The sequence below is a fragment of the Nycticebus coucang genome, chromosome 1, assembly GCF_027406575.1.
Source record: "Nycticebus coucang isolate mNycCou1 chromosome 1, mNycCou1.pri, whole genome shotgun sequence".
NCBI lineage: Eukaryota > Metazoa > Chordata > Mammalia > Primates > Lorisidae > Nycticebus > Nycticebus coucang.
Window position 1 is genome coordinate 5,820,229 of NC_069780.1, and position 21,726 is coordinate 5,841,954.

Genomic DNA, 21,726 nt, shown 5'->3' on the forward strand with positions numbered 1-21,726 from the left:
TGCTTTCACAATTCAATACTTTGCATGGGTGGGTGAAGGTTTTGTCTCAAGCCATTAAGAACCTTAATTTGGATGAAACAAATATGGGACTGGCAGCTTATCAACGACTCAGGACCACAGTCAAGGAGGACCCATTAACCATAGTTACAGAGAAAGCCCAACCATCCAATAGTGAATTTACAGAGGTGAGAAAAACAAGTCCAACCAGGCGCAGTCTTGCAAGATCTGACAAAAGGCCAAGGGCAAATGCTATTTAGGACTCCCCAGATCTGAGCTAGGGGAAGGGACACTTGAATGGAAGTTAGGCTGGTGACTTACCCAGGTTGAACAGGGTATTTCTTGCCAGAAAGTGAGAAATTGCCTGGCCACCTGTAGTGGTCTCCCTGGATCCTGCTGAAGTCTGGGCCAAACTCTCCACATGTCACCAGCAGAGAGCAGCCCCTTTGACAGGGTAGTCTGTTGCTATCTGACATGGTTCATTGCCAGCCTGCGACCTTTGGCAACATGTGCGACGTGCAGCTCCTGCCCAGAGTCCTCGGGCTGTCCATGTCCTAGCTGACAGAGACAAAATCACCACGCTCATCCTGTGTGAGGAAGACCTGTCCCACGAGCCCCTCCTAACACTTCTGCTCCGCATTCTCCTGTTCCTGCTGCTGCTCCGCCCTCAGAAGGAGAAATGGAACTCTCCCTACCTGAGGCTCAGGACTGAGCCAACAGCTTACAGACGGCTGCCTGCTGGGGGTGCGGCTTGTCATCTTTCCCCAATATCCCTGGGGTGCCTCCGTGGGCATCCCCGGTGCAGGGAAATGACTGGAGGCGTTGACAACATCCATTAAAGCTCTGCAACAAGGAAGGAAAACAGCTGATGTGACAGGGACGATGTAATCAGTTAGCCTATTAACAAGACCGTTCCCCACATGGAAAGTCATTTCCAACAAATGCTGCATGAGAACTAGATCCTCAAATAATGGTCTGGGCATAAGATCCTACAAGTCTCACTGTCAGGAGAGTGTTCTTCAAATTCGGGATGGTTTCATCTGGCTGACCCCAATTTCAAGGCATTTAAGTCAATTGGCACCCCTGTGTTGGGAGAAACAAAATCACTCCATGAGTCATGTCCTGGCTGTGCTGCTGGGCTGGACTCCCCCGGAGCAATGCCAAGATACTATAATCCTGGGGGCCACAGGCTGGTTGGCTGCAGATTGCCCTTGACCACCTGGCTCAAGTTGGTGTGCAGCAGCAAATGGTTACGTGGACCTGACCTCTGGCCTTGGTAACCATCAGGATGGCTAGGAGGCCATATTTTAGGTTTTCCGTAGGTCCAAGCACATGGGACAAAGTCCTTTGGTAAACCTGCTAATCTCCCACAGATGGATAATAATGGATGGACGAGAGCTGTTTTCCATGGTCAGGATCATTTACCTTCAATCTCTGTACCATCTTTAGGCATTGAAGATGTAGTCTGACATACAGAGCCCACAATGGTAGCTTCCAAGGTATTTCTTTTAATAAACTCTAATATGTCTCTCATGTATAAGGTTGCTTTGCAAAATTGTGTGGCGTTAGATATCCTCACTGCTGCACCAGGTAAACTTTGCCATCACTAAAAGCGATTGTTGTGCATATTTTCCAGATAATCCTGGCAACATAATTCAAGACCTGCAGGAAATGCATAAAGAAACCATTTCTCTTAAAGGTTTTCTTCTTGGCTTAATTCTGGAGGTTCATGGTCACAAAAGCTGTTATTAATATTTGGTTTCTTTCTTGTCATAGGTATCACTTCTTGTGTGCTTTGTGGCCTTTTCTTACAGCTAAAAAATAAATTTATACAACAGCTGACACAGGACACTCTCTCCCCCACACACAAAGCCTCAGGGACTAGTGCACAGAACTTGTGAGATTGGAAGTGTCAGATTAGAAGGGTGGGATGTGGGGGAAAGAGTGACTTTCTTTTAAATGCTAATTCCTCTGATTAGACCTGAGTCTGGAAATGCCTCCAAAATGTCTAGTTGATGTATTACTCTTTTTCTTTTTTTTCTTGAGACAGAGCCTCACTCTGTCACCCCTGAATACAGTGCCATGGCATAATAGCTCATAGCAATCTCAAACTCTTGGGCTGAAGTGATCCTCCTGCCTCAGCCTCCCAAGTTGCTGGGACTAGAGGCACCTATCACAACACCCAGCTAGTTTAGTTCTTTCCTTTCTTTCTTTTCTTTCTTTCTCTCTTTTCTTTTTTCTTTAGTAGAGATGGGGATCTTGTTTTTGCTCAGGCTGGTCTCAAACTCCTGAGCTCAAGCAATCCACCCACCTTGGCCTCCCAGAGTGCTATGATTACAGCTGTGAGCCACTGTGCTCAGCCTCCTAACCTGTCTCAATGTACTGACATGGCCCTGCAGACCCCAAATACAATGGAAGCTCCATAACTGATCACCTCCCTACACTGACCCCCTTCCTTAAGTTGACCTCATTTTCATAGAGTGGCCATTCATCACCTGTACTCAATGGAAGTTCCTTCTGTTGACCACCTCTGTATGTTGACCAGTTTGTTATAGTCCCTTGGGGGTTAACTTACAGAGGTTCTGCTATAAATGAACGTTAAACCTCCTGATACTTAACCCTATTTGCCTTCCAATCAATTCACGCATATCAGAGGAAGTTTTAAGACTTAAAAATCTCCACCCAGAGAAAAAGACCTGTTGACAGAAGATAAGGTACACACACACCCCCTGGCCACTACTCCCTGCTTTCAATCTCCATTCCAAAATTATAAAATGAATCTGCATTAAAGTGAATTCTCTGTTCCACTGCAGATGCAATTTCTCTTTCAGTAGTTTGTTGAAGGTTGGGTTGGAATGGCAACTAGAGACAGAGAACTCTCTGATATAACTGCCCATTCGATTCTGTAACATAATTTTTAGACTTTTATTAGTAGAACCTATCATCCTTTCTTTTAAATCTGAGTCTAATCCTCTTTATAAAATCCCTCCTCTAAGGCCGTGTCAAGACACATAGGTTTCCTGGGAAGACTAATGATCTGAGATGGCTCTACAAACTGTCATTTCTCAAATATTAGTTCAACAGGCACGGAGAAACTCATTTTCTACCAACAAAATTTATTTACTTCCTGGTTTATGCTCTATATAAAAGGCTTCTTACATGTTCTGCACATAATACATGTTTTAACTTCTTTAGAAATAGCCTTCGTGATTTCCTTCAATTGAAGGATTAGACACACATCTGCTTCACTCAGGATAGAGGTAGATGTCATACTGTCATTGAAATAAAAATTTGCTCAAAATGTGTTTTAAAATTCTTCTGTTTCCATATAGGCAACATATTTCTCCTTTTCCACAGTCCTTCATTTTTCTTGGGTGATTTTTTAAAATCAAGACATTAAGCAATAAGTATATTAGGGCTTAAATTCTAGACACGAAATAGATGATTTATTTCCCCTGTAGAACATACCACCCTGCACATTTTCAAATTAAGAATTTCAGGGACTGATCAGCTGATTCGCTGATCGCTGTCAAGGTGGGAAACGTGTCTGGGGATGCACCAGGCTGATTCCAATATAATCAAGAAACCAAGCCAGTGCAGCCAGCGCAGACTAATGTTCACATTTCCATTCGCTGTGAGGATCGACTTACGTGTTGCTACTTACGTACATATCAGACTTGAAAACTATGTTTCCAGTTGGACTGGTGCTGGAAATGGCCTTATCAGACTTCCGCCACTCTGCCGTTACCCATCTGCCCACATTTCATCTCATGAAGCACATTTACTTTCATAACTCTCCAACTTCCTTTTCGTTTACTCAGGACTGTCAGCAGAGTCCATAGCTCCTGGCTGTCAGCCCGGTGACCTCTGAGTCACCGTGACCTCTGAGTCGCCGCCACCTGCCGACCAGAGGGAGCCGGGTCCGAGTCACCGAGCATGCGCGGCGGCGCCCGGCCCGCTCCCGCCCCGCCGCGTGTGTGACTCGCGACGCCCACCAGGGGGAGCCGCGCCGCCGCCGTCGGACAATTGCACGCGGAGGAGGTTGCAGCGGGTTGAGCGCTCCCGGAATACCGTGCGGGCGAAAACGGGAACGCGTGGACAAAAAGGAACAGATCATACTCCTCGGATAAAATTCATCACAGATGTGAGCATTTCCCCTCGGGAGATGGATATGGCGAGCGGGGCTTTACTGCCGTGGCCTCCTTCACGGCTGGGCAGCACCGGGCAGCCCGCTCGTGGCCGGAGCCAAAGGCCTTGGGTGTCATCCCAGCGGCTCGGGTGTGAGGCCGACTGCGGCGACCCCAGAGCTCCCGGCTCTCCTGCCACAGTTCCTGGCCATCCGGGCAGACTGGCTTCTCCCTCATCCTGCCACCCAGAAGGGACAAGTCCTCACCTCTGCTTGGCCTGTTTCCTCCCAAGATCCAGTATGAAAGAGGGCACCTGATCACCTCCCTTAAGACGAATGTAATTTTAAAATACATTCTTCTGGCTGGGTTGCATTTCCCAAAAGTAAGTTTTGATCTACAATATATATTTTTTGGCCCAAACCATATTAACTGAATTGGGTGTTTGCCTTTGTTTTCCTGGGTAGAAGAAAACATCTACAAATAACAATCTCCAAATTCCTGGGCAGCACCTGTGGCTCAAAGGAGTAGGGTGCTGGCCCCATATGCCAGAGGTGGTGGGTTCAAACCCAGCCCCGGCCAAAAACAATCTCCAAATTCCAAGCTAAAATCTGCTTTATCTTTTTTTTTTTTTTTACGACCTAAATATCTTTAATTCACAGAAAGAATTCAAATAGCAAAACAAAAAAATTAAAAATTAAAAAAAATGAATGTGTAACCTAAGTAGTAATCAAGAAAGTATAAAACAATGCAAGATAATTGTCACTCATCAAACCATCCAAAATGGAGATTTTAACAGTATTTGAGAAAATAGATTTGGTGAGAATTCAGAAATTGGCACAGGCTTTTTAGGGGACAATTGGCAGGATCGATCAAAATCTAGAATGAAGCATACCTTTAGCAGTTGCAAAACATCTGTTTCTGGTGAGCAAGGTGATGGTTTCTCCAAGTGCTTTGTGGAGCCTTCTGGTTCCCTGCCAGGATGCCACTGGCCTGAGTAATCAGCATAATCCCACTTCCCTTTGCTGCCTTTATTACCTCCGGCATGGGAATCTAACAAAGGCCCCAGGCCCAGCCAGTAAAGTGCCCATCATTCGTGGGGCTATGGTGATTGATTCAGAGAACAGTATCTAAATGAAGCTCAGTGAGGGTAAAGTGAAGTTTTGTTTAACAGCTGGGAACCCCTTGTCTTCTCTGGAAGTGAATGATGAAGCATGTACCTCTAAGACTCTATGCTCCCAAAGTTTATATTATGCAAACAAAATTTTGATTAATTCTAAATCTAATGAATTGTGACCATATATTTATTTCAACACTCATAGTTCTATCATTTATTGAGTGACACTGAGTAAATTCATTAAAATTTCTAAGCCTGTTACCTGACCTATAAAATATGAATAACTTTCCTGCTTCAGAGGTTTACTATCACCATGGTCACATAGAAGTCACGGTGTCAGACAACACGGAGCAAAGATAGGTATAAACACCCTCTTTCTCTCTGTTTGAAATTGGTTACAAGTCTTTCATTGGCCTCTCTGCACCTCCAGGCATTATTGCCCTTTTCTATTGGTCATTGATTACATAGGTTACCTCCCACCCACCCACATTCCTAGGGGCCCTCCAGACTTGCCTCCCACCCCCGGGAATGCCTTCAGTTTCCTATCCTTAGAGACACTGAGCATTTAGTGGGCAGTGAACACTGAGTGTTGTTCTTGCCTTTGTGCCTCCAGAATCTGGCCCTGAGTCTTCTGGAGGGTCTAGGAGCAACTAAACACCTTTTAATAAATAAATGACTTTTCTACTTAAAAAAAAAAAAAAGTTGGGAGACAAGTATCCAAGGAAGATAGTTAAGTGCAGGTGCAGAAGGGAAGCAACCAACTGAAATGCTGTTGTTACTGGGTCAAGGGGTAGGTCAAATTCTGACAGCAAGATTAGTGTGGGTGGGAAGCTGAGTGCAAATGAACCGACATAAAATCCTGTTCTCTTGACTGACACGAGATCCCATCCTAGTCTAGGGACAGGAAAACATGCTGAATTGAGATATGTTATGTCCATTTTCCTGATCCTTTCTTCTTTTTTTTTTGAGACAGAGTCTCACTTTGTTGTCCTCACCCTTGGTAGAGTGCTGTAGCATCATAGCTCAGCAACCTCAAACTCTTGGGCTTAAGCAATTCTCTTGCCTCAGCCTCCCAAGCTCACCATAACGCCTGGCTATTTTTAGAGACAAGGTCTCGCTCTGGCTCAGGGTGGTCTCAAACCTGTGAGCTCAGGCAATCCATCCGCCTCAGGTGTAAGCCACTGTGCCCAGCTCCCTGATCTTTTCTTCTATGAATTCATGTTAGCTGACAATATTTTCTAAAATTTTTTTTTTATTAAATCATAGCTGTGTACATTGATATGATCATGGGGCATCATACACTAGTTTCATAGACCGTTTGACACACTATTATCACAATGGTTAACATAGCCTTCCTGGCATTCTCTTAATTATTGTGCCAAGATATTTACATTCTACATTTACTAAGTTTCACATATATCCTTGTAAGATGCACCACAGGTGTAATCCCACCAATCCCCCTCCCTCTACCCAACTGCCCCCTCCCTCCCCTCCCTTTCCCTCTTCCCCCTATTCTTAGGTTATAACTGGGTTATAGCTTTCATGTGAAAGCCCTAAGTTAGTTTCATAGTAGGGCTGAGTACATTGGATACTTTTTCTTCCATTCTTGAGATACTTTACTAAGAAGAATATGTTCCAGCTCCATCCATGTAAACATGAAAGAGGTAATTTTCATTTTATCAGAACGTTCCTCACTCCTAAAGGAGATGACCCTGCATGCCAAAGTAGAAAATAAAGGAATTAAATGGGCATATCATGGGCAAAAATAAATTCTCACTGAAAACAAAGGAAAATGACATTTTGTAGAAAGATTTTGGTTTCAAAGAAAATATCTCAGTGCATAATACATTCAACCTCAGATATTCACACGTCTATAAAGTTCTCAGTCACGTTACTTACAAGTGATGACATCGAGATTTGTGGCAAGATGCTTCAAAGAAGGGAATGGTAAGAAACAAGCAGTATGTTAATCACATTTTCAAGTTACTTCACGTAGGATGCCATCAAGAGAAAGAATAAGACGCTTTAGAAAATGACGTGAGAATGTAACTTTTTATTCACATAGAGTGTTAAGCACCCACTTTTAATGCAAAAACGCTTGATGCAAAACAACAGAGAAAAAATCCACTTAGTCCAGCTCACTAAGAGGAGCCTGAAGCCCCAGGTGCCGGGCTCCAGTGCTGCTCTGATTCCCTGCCACTACCTGTCACACCCAGGAGGGCTGAGGATAAGAGTCTAGTCTGCCTGGCTCAGTGCAGATCCAGCCTTACTTGGAAGCACAACTGAGATAAGTCACATGAGCAAAGGCACGTTCTATGTTCCCATGTGAATTCAGACACTCGCAGCAGGCATGGGATTCTCGGTCAGGGAACCAGGTGCCCGGCAAGCCTAGGTCTGCCCCGACCCTCACCAGTTAGTCTTTATGAGACATGCTATTTCATGACCTTACTGCTTGTATCAGCAGCTACACAAGAAAATTAATTGCTGCCCCTATATCAAAAGTTTTCCCCCCAAAAGATTAACAGATTACTTCAAACTTATTTGTTAAATACCATGTAGCGGTGTATCCATTATTTATAGTCTCTAAATTAAAAGCGTCTATGGAGGTGGGTAAGATAATATTTATTCATTTTAAAACATACATATACACACAGAAAGCCATTGCCACCCACTGATACATACATATATCCCTATTAGTATGTGACTAAGTCAGATCCTTGTAAAGACAGATGAACCTTAAACCAAAGAAAGGAATATTTTTGGTTCAGTATCTTCAGCCCCAGTTTGAAAAATCTTTTTCTGGTGGTTCTGCCCAGGTTCTAAACAGATATGATATTTAAGTCTCAACTTGAGCTACTAGTAAATGATTTTTAGTTCCTTAATTCTACAGTTCACAAGGTGTTTTAATAGGCAAAAGATACCAAAAACAAGTGTAAAAATGAGAAGATAATTGATCCTAGAGCCTCAAACATTGAACTGATATTTGCACACTGATCTTTACATAAAGAGAGCATTGACGTAAGCCAGAGAGCCATGTAACTATTATCTGCTTTTGCTTTCCACACTCAAAAGTCTATTGGCAAGATTCTTTAAAGTAAAAATAAAACAATAACATTTTAATGTGAAGTCTATTCATGCCAATTCACTCATTTTTTTAGCATGTCAGCCATACTAATCTGGTAAAATACCTGGCCAGAGTTAAAGATAGAGCTTTTAAACCAAGACCAGATTTTAATTTAACTAACACCTGTGGACTTTTACATGAAGACTCTTATTTGCGTCCTTCTGAATGCCCTGCTCTTTTGAGGCCCAAGTGTCTATGGTCAAAATTTCAATATTAAGTTCTTCAGAGTAATAAAGAAAAGTTCTAGTTAAATTCTTGGGCTAAGTTCTAGTCAATGGCTTTGGGGGAAAAAATGACATGCTATTGGTATTAAGGCAAACCCCCCCTGCCCCCAAATTCTAGTCCCCTTAACAACCATTCCCTAAAACAATAAGGGCAGAGGATGGCTGAAACCCAGACTCCAAGAGGCTGGAGCCGAACTGGTTGACCCACCCACCTAAAACGTCTCGGACCGTGCATTAGAAAAGATGTGTGGAATGTCGGGAAATGACTTTGCACCTTAGTGAAAAGTTTTGGGGAAGCCCTAAGTGTTTGAGGTAACCCAGGAATTTCTCTGGGTTTTGTGTAACTCAAACTACCAGTGGACAGGAGGGAGTGCCCGACTATACGGACATTCCTCCCCAAAGCCTCCTCAGCTGGGAGGTTCACTAACAATTGGAACCACAGAAGAGTCATCAGTTCTGATTATTAGCTGACCCCTGATTCTCATCCCTAATCTTGTATGGATCCCTCTTTTTTCAATGAAAATTTACTTACAAGTGATGACATCAAGATTTGTTGGTAAGATCCTTCAAAGAGGCATCTCAACTCCACAATGTATCTACAAAATCTCCTTCTCCACTCTCGCTCCAATTGCATTATTAGCACCAGAATCTTAACAACACAGAAAACTGTCCAGTGCAGAGCTGTACTAAGTCAGTAGAAACAAAACACTGTCCTGCTGGCCTTGGGTTAGGGAGATTCTCAGGGTCAGCAGAGAGGCCAGAGCCGCAATACACTGATCAGACACCAGAGATACACATCTGTCCACACACAGCAGGTACATATCCCTTAATGCCCAGGAACAAGTAAGATTGTTAAGGATGTTTTTATAGTTAAGTCAGGGTAAAGGAAACATTTGCTCTTGCTGATCCTAGTATTTTTCAATTGCTTCAACTGACTCTCGTTTTTATCACCTACCCCCACCAAACCCACTCCTAAATAAATGTACACATTTATACAGATAAGACACAAAGTTCAATGCATAAATACATGACCTTTTATAATGTTTCTCTCTCTCTTTTTTACATACTTTTAATCTTTAACATTAAAATACAATCTACTAACGGTAAATACACATTCATGTAGCAAGAACTATCACACTATTCTTTCACTGGGTATATCTTGAAATAGCATCAGTGGACGTGAAAGGTACAGGATCACAGCTGGGGAGGGACACTTGTTCAATGTTCACATCTGATGTCTTTGTCTTTCCTTCTTCTGAAAGGCCTTTCTCAGAAAATGCAGGTAGTTCAAAAGGAAACAATCAAAACTGTGAGTCTCTCTTCCTAGGATGGCAGCATTCTTGTTGCAAGAGGATGTCATCTCAGATGCTAAAGCAGCAGCTGAAAGTGTAAGAGAACATACCACCAAGTATTTTAAATAAAATACTTACAAAAATTCATTTCTTTTTTTTCCTTTTTTTGGTTATTGGCCGGGGTTGGGTTTGAACCCACCACCTCTGGCATAAGGGACCAGCGCCCTACTCCTTGAGCCACAGGCACCGCCCACAAAAATTCATTTCTATTCCACTTGCTTTCTCACCTTGTACATACTGATAATATCAGTGGATACTATGTAGTCTAAGACGACCTAGTTCCATGTATCAGAAATGAGATTTTAAAGGCGTGCTTTAGGATGAAATTCTCGTGTGCAGCGCACCCCCTCCTTTTATGATAATGACTAATTTTGACAAAACTGAGCCATGTTTTGTAGAGCCTTCACTGTAAACAGTTGGTATGCATTAGCTGTTCGTAGTTCACATGAATGAACTCACACGTCGGATGGCCTCTCCAGGGCCTTGGAAGTACCTGTGCCCATGAAAAGTTAAAGCACAAACTTTGTTTGCTTTGCAGCATGTTTGTCTTTTTTGTTGTTGTTGTTGAGACAGAGTTTCACTTTGTTGCCCTTGGTAGAGTGTGATGGCATCATAGCTCACAGCAACCTCCAGCTCTTGGGCTTAGGCGATTCTCTTGCCTCAGCCTCCCGAGTAGCTGGGACTACAGGCGCCTACCACAACGCCCGGCTATTTTTTTGTTGCAGTTTGCCGGGGCCGGGTTTGAACCCGCCAACCTCGGTATATGGGGCCAGTGCCCTACCTGCTGAGCCATAGGTGCTGCCCACCTAGCACATTCATCTTTGATGCTACGATGCTCAAAATGCTTTATAAAGTTGGGCGCTGGCCACATACACCAAGGCTGGCAGGTTCGAGCCTGGCCCCAGGCCTGCTAAACAACAATGGCAACTGCAACCAAAAATAACTGGGCGTTGTGGCAGGCGCCTGTAGTCCCAACTACTTGGGAGGCTGAGGCAAGAGAATTGCTTAAGCCCAAGAGTTTGAGGTTTCTGTGAGCTGTGATGCCATGGCACTCTACTGAGTGTGACATAGTGAAACTCTGCCTCAAAAAAAAAAAAAAAAAAAAAAGCTTTATAAGGTTAATTTCAATAGTACACTTAGGATAATGTGGGACTCTATTACCATCATATTTTAAATAGTTAATGAGATATTAAACATCAAATGACTAGCTTGAACAAATAGCAAATTCTCTCTCAAAAAAGTCAGATTTTTTGTTTTGATTTTTTTTAATACCAAAAAGTTACATTTAGAAGGAAGGCAAAAGGCAGCACCCATAGCTCAGTAGGTCGGGCACCAGCCGCATACACTAAGGCTGGCAGGTTCGAACCCAGCCTGGGCCAGCTAAAACAGCAATGACAACTGCAACAACAACAACAAATAGCCGGGCGTTGTGGTGGGCGCCTGTAGTCCCAGCTACTTGGGAGGCTGAGGCAAGAGAATCACTTGAGCCCAAGAGTTTGAGGTTGCTGTGAGCTGTGACGCCAGAGGGCGACACAGTGAGACTCTCTCAATAAATAAATAAATAAAAGGAAGGCAATTATTTGGTGTAACACTAATCCCCTTTTATGGGGGAGAGATTACCAAGTACAGTTATGTACCATATAATGACAGTTTGGTTGATGGCGGATAGCATATTCAACAGTGAGCTCAGTAGATTATTAAAGAGGGACATTTCTGTGGCCTGGTAGCATCATAGCTGTTATGATGCTACTTAGCACAATGCCTTACCTTTTCTACCTCTAGATATGTTTAGAGACACAGATAATTCCCATTGTGTTACAGCCGCCTGCTGTATTTAGGACAGCAGCGGTGCAGGTGTGTAGCTGGAGCACACTGTGCCCCACGCAGCCTGGGTGTATAGCAGGCCACGCCATGCAGTTTCATGTCCGTACACCAGGACGTCTGCACAATGATGAAACTGCCTACAGAGTCCTTTCTCAGAATGCCAAGTGAGGCGCGACTGTAATCATTCCATCTATCTTGCTTTATAAGCCCACACGACAAATTACTGATGAGAGCAATAAATATGCAACCTTCTTGGGCACTTGCCACCCTGAATTCACATTATTATATCCAATAAAACACCAGAAACTAGTTTGAGAGATGTGAGCTTTATGAAAAGGATTTCATGCCAGACACAAATAATACTACTGATTCTCTACGTGGCACACTCTTTCTCTATAAGGACTTCTTTCTCATGGGATCCATCACCAGAGAATGTTTCAGCTGAAAAATCTGGTCTTCAGCAAGACACAAAATATTTCCCACGAAAGGCTGTACACCTTAAATGTGGGACATCAGACCTACCCAGTTCAGTAGCAAAATGACCCTCAGTGCTGGTGTTCCATTCGAGGCAAGTCAGGCTCCGAACCATCCGATAGGGGAGTGCCTGATACCTGTAAATTAATAACAAAGCATTGTAAGTTTCCAGTAATGAGGAAGTTCTACTTTACAACTCTTCGAGATCCAGTTGTTCAAATCAGAGGTTTAGAATTAACTATTCATAGTTCTAGTTGCTTACATGAAAAAGAATGAAGTAAGGGGATATGATTCTTTACCTCTTAGTTTATATATACATTAAAAGACACTTCTCATATGCATGGCAGTGTAAGCCCACTATAACCCATCTTTCTACTTATTATAAAAATGTAAAAACAAAAACCTGCTGGAATCATCATATAAAGACCTTAAAGCAGCCAGTATAACTATACTGCATGAAGTAAGGGAAAACATGCTTGAAATGAATGGACAGCTCAATGCTCAACATCCTAGCATTCTGGGAGGCTGAGGCGGGTGGATTGAGTGAGCTCAGGAGTTCAAGACCAGCCTGAGCAAGAAAAAGACTCCATCTGTGCTAAAAATGCAAAAAACTAGCAGGGCTATATAGTCTGTAGTCCAGCTACTTGGGAGACAGACAAGAGGATCAACCAAGCCCCAAAATTTGAGGTTTCTGTAAGCTATGACACCATGGCACTTTACCCAGGGTGACAGAGTGAGACTGTTTCACAAAAATAAATAAGATAAAATAAAATAGGCTCGGCGCCTGTAGCACAGTGGTTACGGCAGCAGGCCCAGGCCAGCTAAACAACTGCAACAAAAAAATAGCTGGGCATTGTGGCGGGCACCTGTGGTCCCAGCTACCCGGGAGGCTGAGGCAAGAGAATTGTTTAGGCCCAAGAGTTTGAAGTTGCTGTGAGCTGTGACACCACAGCACTCTACCAAGGGTGACATAGTGAGACTCTGTCTCAAAAAATAAATAAAATAAAATGACAGAATTGGGCTCAGAATTGTAGCTCAAGCAGCTAAGGTACCCGCCACATACACCAGAATTGGTGGGTTCGAATCCAGCCTGGGGCCTGCCAAACAACGACAACTACAACCAAAAAAAAATAGCCAGGTGTTGTGGTAGACACCTGTAGTCCCAGCTACTTGGGAGGCTGAGGCAGGAGAATCGCTTGAGCCCAGGAGTTGGAGGTTGCTGTGAGTTGTGATGCCACGGCACTCTACCCAGGGCGACAGCTTGAGGCTCTGTCTCAGAAAAAAAAAAAAAGACAGAATTGATCCTTCTTTCTTTCTCTTTTAGAGACAGGGTCTTATTCTGTCACCCAGGCTGGAATAGTGGTACAATCATAGCTCACTGCAGCCCCAAACTCCTGGGCTTAGGTCATCCTCCTGCTTTAGCCTCCCAAGCAGCTAAGACTAAAGGAACATGCCACTATGCTCAACTAGTTTTTCAAAAATTTTTTTGTAAAGACAAGGTATTGCCATGTTGACCTTGTTGGCCGCCTCAGCCAAGTTGGTCTTGAACTCCTGGCCTCATGCAACCTTCCCAACTCAGCCTCCTGAAGCACTGGGATTATAGGCGCAGCCACCATTCCTAGCTAGGAACAGGAATTCTCTGCAGACAAATAGAAGCAAAGAACCAAATGGATATTTTAAAACTAAAAAATATAGTATCTGAAATTTAAAATAACTCTCTGGATGTGCTTAATAGCAGAATGGATAAAGTACAAAGTCAGAGAACTTGAGGAAAGATCAGTAGAAATTGCCTTTAGCCGGGTGTGGGGGCATGTGTCTGTCTGTAGTCCTACATACGTGGGAGGCTGAGGCAGGAGGACTGCTGGAGCCCCAAACACTCAAGGTTACAGTGAACTGGTGGACCATGTCTCAACAAAAAAGAAACTGCCAGGCACAGTGGCTCACACCTGTAATCCCAACAGTCTGGAAAGTCAAGGAGGGTGGACTGCCTGAGCTCAGGAGTTTGAGATCAGCCTAAGCAAGAGCTAGACCCCATCTCAAAAAATAGCCAGGTGATGTAGTGGGCACCTATAGTCCCACCTACTTGGTAGGCTGAGACAAGAGGATCACTTGAGCCCAAGAGTTTGAGGTTGCTATGAGCTGTGACATGACAGCACTCTACAGAGGGTGACATAGTGAGACTGTCTCAAAACAAACAAAAAATGAAAAAGAAATTGATCTGAAAAATAGAAAGAAAAAATACTTTAAAACATTAAACAGAAGAAACTGTAAAAAAATACCAAAAATTCTAATGTATGTCATTAAAATCTCAGAAGGAGAGGAGAAGTAGATGGTGACAGGAAAAAATATCTGAAGAAATAATGACCAGAAACTCCCCAAATTTGGTAAAAGATGTAAGTTCACAGGTTCAAAAAGCTTGGCAAACCCCAAGCAAGATAAACTCAAAGAAAACTATACCTAGACACATCATATTCAAGCTAATGAAGACAAAAGATAAAGATTAAATCTTGAAAGCAGCTAGAGAAAAATGAAACTTTAGAAGCAGGGGCACAGCAATTCAAATGCCCAAGGACTCCCCCACCAGAAATCTCAGATATCAGCAGACAGAGGATAACATCTTTATACTGCGGAGGCAAAAGGGGAAAAAAAGGCAAATACCTGTCAACACAAATTCCAGATCTAGTGAAAATACAGTTCAGGAATTAGGTAAAGTCATTGTCAAGTAAAGGAAAAGTATGAGAATTTGTCACCATCGGAACTTCTCTGCAAGAAATACTTAAGGGATTTTTTCAGGCTAGAGAAAAAATATACCAGAGGAAAACTGGGGAAAAACCAGAGGACAACAGAATGGTAAATAACCAGAAAAATAATTATTTTCTCATAAATTATTTAAAATATTTATGACTGTTTAAACCAAAAAGTTTGCCATGTGCCGTGAGGTTTTCAAGGTCTGCAAACGTGATACAATTGATAGTTCCAAAGCAAAGTCCAAATGGAGGGAGGAAGGATGTTCGCAAGGTTCCCATGTTTAACATTAAGTGTAAAATGTCAGTGATGAAAGATTAGCTATTTATGTTGTAATCCCTTGTTCAATCGCTTAAAAAAATAGGGAGATACCACCTCAAAAACAATATTAAAAATATTCAAAAACAAAAGAAGACCAGAAAGAAAAAAAAAGGAACAGGCAGAAAACAAATAAAAAAAATAACAGTGTTAGAACAAACACACCAATGGTCACTTAAAGGCTAATGGTCTAAACACTCTGCAATCAGCAGAACTGCAAAGATTCCTGTCCCTGGTTAGTTAATGGAACTCACTTCAGTGCTGTATGAAGAGACTTTGTGCATAGAATTAACCTTACTAATCAACTGGCCTTGAAGGATTGTCCTGGTGGCACCAATGTAACAGCAGAGTAGGTCAGAGCGTCCAACCAGCAGAAGGAGCCGTCAGAGAGATTCAAAATGTCAGAAGGATTCACCTGCTGTTGCTGGCTTTGAAGACAGAGGGATTGGGCCATGAACCAAGGAATGCTGAGTGGCCTCTTGGCACTAAAACAATACCTAGCCAGCAAGGAACAGGGATCTCAGCCCTGCAACCAGATGCAACTGAATTCTGCCATTCTGTCACAGCCTTAAGTGAGCCTGGAGTTGGCTTCTCCCCTAAATTAGCCTCCAGAAAGGAATGCTGCCACTGCACTTCAACCTGTGTGACAGAACAAGACGTGATGGGAGGGAGGGAGAGAAGGAGGGAGGGAAGGAAGGAGGAAAAGCCTGCATTAACAAAAACCTCAGTCCTGCAAACCACCTACCTGTCCTTCGTCTGGGAAACGGATACACAGATGGTGTGCCCACACAGGGGAATACCACTCAGCAATAGAAAGGAACGTACCATTGATAAATTCAATCACACAGAAGAATGTCAGAGAAAGAAGCCAGAAGAGAGAAGAATGTCATGTCAGAGAAAGAAGCCAGATTCAAAATTACCTAAGCTGTTTCATTCCGTTTATACGACGCTCTGGGAAGAGCTAACCACTGGGATAAAGACCATATTGGCAGTTACAAAGGTCTATGAGTGGGCAGAGGGTTTGACTACAAAGGGATAGAGAGGATTTCGCAGGGAGGAGGATGAACCTGTAATTTATCTTGATTGTAGTTAATGGTTACAGACTCTATGCATTTGTTAAAGCTTATACCAAAAGGAGTGAATTTTACTGTATGTAAGTTTAAAAATAAATGATTGTAACTTATTCCACTGAACAAAATAGGGATCTGAGAGTCCACAGTGACATAACTAATCAATTGTAAGCACATTGGATGGCCATGGTACAGGTACATAGTTTCAAAGTGTCCCCCCATGAATTCGTTCATTACACATGTTCATTACAAACAAAATCAGCAAGCAAAACTTCATAGATCCCACCAATAAATCCATCCAGTTCTTAACGGAAAACCTTCCCTGAAATACTTCAACAAGTATGAGAGAAAGCCAAGTCCACTCAACATACAAAGGTTATTTCTGTACCTGATGTAATGAAAGACTGGAGGTGTGCAAGTCAATAGCAGCCAGAGAAGGAATTCGAGATTCTGAAAGAATTTTGTTCTCTTTCTTTACTAGCCTGGAATTTCGAGCTGGATGAAAATGACCAAAAACACAGTAAAAGTATTAGACGTTTTGCTAGTTTTTCACATCTTATGTGTATCCATGGGTGTGTGAACATTAGAGCGAAGTACTGATCTTCAACGGAGAAGTTTAAGAAAGTCCCTCTTCATTTTCACCAAGGAAAGACTCCAATGGGTCTTGTCCTAAGACCTAACCTTTACCTCCTTTCTTGATTATATCTTCCAAAAAAAAAGAATAAATGGAAATAGGATCTCCAATGATCAGCCAGGACTGATTATGCAGTGCTTGAAAGCAGGCCGATATCAAGTTGGTATTGAACCAACTACTGACTTTGCTTACATACTTATGTACAGTTCATTATGAATTTTTATTTTTGATATTCTGTTTATTAACATACATTTTAAACAAAGGGGCTATAAAAACAAGTAAATGTATAAACAAAAAAAAATAGCTACAGTAAGTAAAAGCATCGTGAATATACCTATGCCTTCCAAGGCTCTGAGCTCAGGGAGGTGATTGTAGTTCAGTTCGGGCAGACGGACATCTGTCTTGGAGTATTCCCTTCTTTTCTTATTTGCCTGGAAAAGGTTCTTTTCAGTAGAGACCTAACATCAACAGAATGGTTAACACAAAGGAATTAGCTTCCAGGTTAGCTAGGCTTCCCCCTTCTATAATTTCTATGTTCACATCCTAAATCTTGAAAAATTGGAGGTCTAGAGAATAATTGAAAAGTTGAAGGACATTGATCACACAGCAGACAATTTCATCCAATTATTTCAAACCTCTCCCTCTTTAAATTTACTAAAATTGCTAACAAGTAGGTAATTTAACTGGCATGACTTTCGTGAGTCCTGGAAGGGAGTTAAAGGTTGAAAATGCCAGCAAGCCGGGCCTTACCACACTTCCTAGCCTTCTTAGCCAGTAGCTGCTGTGGTCGACATTAATTTTGAACAGTTCATTTTCACATAAATATCACATTCTCTCCTAGCTTGTTTTTAAATTTTCCAATATAATCTTTTTATTCATTTTTCCATATTTTTCCTGGTCTTGATCCTCAGAATTAGCTCATAATAATATCTTCCTAGGAATATAGTTCATTAAGTAAAGAATTATAACTTCAATTATTTTCCTAACCTTTGTGAGTACTATTACTTCATAGTGGATAAAGTCAGAAAAAATAACAAAGTGAGGACAGCAGTAGCACTCAAACTCTACATCTTTATGCATTTAATACTTTTCCCAATCTTTTGCACGTAAGAATCACAGAAACCACTTTTTTCACATGTTCAAAACAAGTGACACAGAGAGAGATTATGTGATTTGCTTAAAAAACCCCACGTCATGATGACATACGCAGAATCACATGTATACTGACAACATTAAGCCACTGAGGTTCCACAATGCCTTGAGCTTTTGAATTTCTTTGTTTTAGATGCTTCTGCTTACTTTTTTTTTTTTTGAGACAGAGTCTCACTATGTTACCCTCCATAGAGTGCAGTGGTGTCACAGTTCACAGTAACCTCAAACTCCTGGGCTTACGCGATTCCCTTGCCTCAGCCTCCCAAGTAGCTGGGACTACAGGCGCCCACCACAATGCCTGGCTATTTTCTGTTGCAGTTATCATTGTTGTTTAGCAGGCCCAGCCCGGGCTCCAACCCACCAGCCTCTGTTTATGTGGCTGGCGCTGTAACCTCCATGCTACAGGCGCCAAACCTCTGCTTACTCTTTGAATAGAACAAGTACCAAGGGCTCTTGGTTCAAATCAGCTGTAATGAAAAGATTTAAACTGGATAAAAGATTTAAACTTAAGACATGGAACTTCAGAATAGTCAGAAAAACTATCTGCAAATACAAAAAATAAAATTAAAAAAGGAGTTCAGACTGGGCATGATGGCTCACGCCTATAATCCTAGCACTCTGGGAGGCTGAGGCAGGTGGATCGCCTGAGCTCAGAAGTTCAAGACCAGCCTGAGCAAGAGTGAGACCCCCATCTCTAAAAAACCTAGCTGGGCGTTGTGGCAGGCACCTGTAATCCCAGCTACTTGGGAGGCTGAGGCAAGACAATCACTTAAACCCAAGAGTTTGAGGTTGCTGTGAGCTAAGATGTTATGGCACTCTACCCAGAATGACAGAGTGAGACTCTGTCTCAAAAAAAAAAAAAAACTAATAAGTAAAAATAAAAATAAAAATGAAGTCAAACTACCAGATTTATACATTCAAAGGGTGATAGATAAAACACACGTTTATAATAATTATATATTCATATCTCAACATTGGGGCACAAAGCACCAGAGAGAGGTACTAGTCTTCAATCAAGGGTCAGAAAGAGCCCAGGCTGAGGTGTGCCTGTGGTCGCTGTCCTTAGGAAAGACTCCGTGGGCCTTGCCCCCATTATCTTCACCTCCTTTCTTGATCACTTCTTCCAAAGAAAAATAAATAGAAATTGAATCTAAAGAAGAACTGATCAGCAAGCATCAAGTTAAGAAAGTTTACTATGGCTGAGGCAAGAGAATCGCATAAGCCCAAGAGTTAGAGGTTGCTATGAGCCGTGTGACGCCACGGCACTCTACCGAGGGCGGTACAGTGAGACTCTGTCTCTACAAAAAAAAAAAAGAAAGTTTACTATGTTCCTCAAAAATAAATAAATAAATAAAGCAGATGTTGTTACAAATATGTAATAATGTATTTAAATTTTCAGAAATAAAACTTATTTAAACTTTCTGAATTTCACATTTATGATTATAGCAGGCTGGGATGATATATGCATAATATGTCTCTGAATAAAATTCTAAGTTCTTCACTATCATATTTGATATTAATAAAAATCTAGAACAGGGCGGCGCCTGTGGCTCAGTGGGTAGGGCGCCGGCCCCATATACCGAGGATGGCAGGTTCAAACCTGGCCTGGGGCCAAACTGCAACAAAAAAATAGCCGGGCGTTGTGGCGGGTGCCTGTAGTCCCAGGTACTCTGGGGGCTGAGGCAAGAGAATTGCCTAAGCCCAGGAGTCGGAGGTGCCTGTGAACTGTGTGACACCACCGTGCTCTACTGAGGGTGACAAAGTGAGACTCTGTCCCTAAAAAAAAAAAAAAAAATCTAGAACTGAATAGCAGTTGCTCCATTATCACTGCGAACTGTTTACTTACTGATGTGTTCACATTAACATTATAAATGCCTGATGGGGAATGTTTATTTGGTTTAACAAATGGAATACAATACTTCTTTGTTTTCTCATCCACTCTGTAACCAAAAAAAAAAAAAGTAAGTTAGAATCAGCAATAATTATTTTTTCAAGCACAAAACCAAATGACATAGAGCCAGGTGGCATGTGATTTAATCAGGATTTAATCAGCTTATTCTCAAAAATACAACACACATAAATCTGCTAAGACATTCTGTCCTGTATCACTGCCTTCCTGCCTCCCACCAGCCTCCAACCTCTACCAGATTACTTTCGTCAAAATTCCCCAAAGGAGCTTCTTTGTACCACTAAAGGCTCACAGTCAGCACACGCAGCGGGGGCCCCCCAATTAATATTACGACAACCTCATTTTACATTATCAGGCAGCGCCGCTGTAGCTTCCATTCACCTTAAACAACACAACCCTACTTTCCACTACTTGGGTGGACTTTTTTACCAAGTGGAGCCACAAAGTCCTTTGAAACAACTGACAAGAATGAACAGAGTCTGGACTTCTGAGAGTAAAGCAACGTGGACAGATTGACAAACGCTTGCAACTTGCAGATAATTCCTTATGCAATTTTTTGGCCTTATTTTAATTCATACCTGTAACTCTGAACAACTGGTATAGTTCCCATTGCAGAATTAATACCGGGAACAACTGCAGAAAGATTGTGTGTTAGTGGGGGGATCGCTGTGCCCGGGTGCCGGGTGTGACCCGCGGTGACGTCGCTGCAGTCTCGGAGGCTTGTTGAAGGCACTGTTTTGACATAGCTTGTCCCGTTGTCATGGAGACAGCCGGCATTTGAAGCTCTACTGCTTTTTTCAACTTTTTCTCCATCAATTTTAGGCCCTTTCATTTTAAATACTTTATAATCCTTAATTTTGGGATCAGCATTGGTATCCTAACCATTAAAAAATAATTCAATAAGGTTAGTAACCTGAGGAGAATAAAAAGTCACCTCTTCCTATAAAGCACTTGTTAGGTAGAGCAGAATTTCATAGCTATCACCTTTTTGTGACATTTTATTTTTATTTTTAAAAAATCATTATTACTGTTTTCTTTTTTGTGTGAGGTTTTTTATGTGTGTGTGGTTTTTTTTTTTTTTTTGAGAGAGGGTCTCACTGTGTCGCCCAGACTGAAGTGGAGTGGCCTCATCATAGCTCACTGCAGCCTCAAACACCTGGGCTCCAGCCACCCTACTGCTTCCTCCTCCCAAGTGCTGAGCCAACAGGTAAGCACCACTGTGCAGGGCGAATTTCCTCTCTTGTTTGGGGAGACAGGGTCTCACTGTGCGGCTCAGACTGGTCTTAAACTCTGGCCTCAAATGATTCTCCAGCTTCGGCCTCCCCGGTTGCTGGGAATACAGGTGTGAGCCACCACACCTGGCCTGCCATGCTCTTTATTCTACCTAGGAAGTTAAAATTCAAGATTCTTAGATAGTTACTGGGAAAATACAAAAAGAATGAAAATGCAATTCACATTAACTCACACACGTACAGATACGTATCAGTGGAAGAAACAACTGCACAGCAATCAAGAATGCCACTTTTATTCCTGTATAATCAGAATCAGGGAACACAAAATTGAGAACTTTTTCTTCTTTTGGTTCACTTAATTGGAGTGGGTTGGTGGTGAATTTAAATTACCTCATCATGATGGCGTCTGGGAAATTTACCAGGAAAAGCA

The 21,726-nt window shown here is 42.3% G+C and overlaps 1 protein-coding gene across 3 annotated transcripts in view; it reads right to left on the minus strand.

Moving 5' to 3' along the window:
* Positions 1-6,759: 6,759 nt before the first annotated feature.
* CDKL2 (cyclin dependent kinase like 2) overlaps positions 6,760-21,726 on the minus strand; it is a 47,437-nt gene continuing 32,470 nt past the window's right edge. Inside the window, exons 9-14 of one of the 3 annotated variants that reach the window (XM_053584685.1) lie at positions 20,643-20,941; positions 20,002-20,095; positions 17,338-17,461; positions 16,758-16,864; positions 12,285-12,373; positions 6,760-9,966 (exon numbers count right to left, since the gene is read on the minus strand). In XM_053584685.1, the coding sequence (XP_053440660.1) occupies positions 12,308-12,373; positions 16,758-16,864; positions 17,338-17,461; positions 20,002-20,095; positions 20,643-20,941 (690 nt within the window). In that variant the 3' untranslated portion in view covers positions 6,760-9,966; positions 12,285-12,307. The remainder of the gene's footprint in view (positions 9,967-12,284; positions 12,374-16,757; positions 16,865-17,337; positions 17,462-20,001; positions 20,096-20,642; positions 20,942-21,726) is intronic. The other 2 variants (XM_053584843.1, XM_053584769.1) reach the window with 2 other exon arrangements.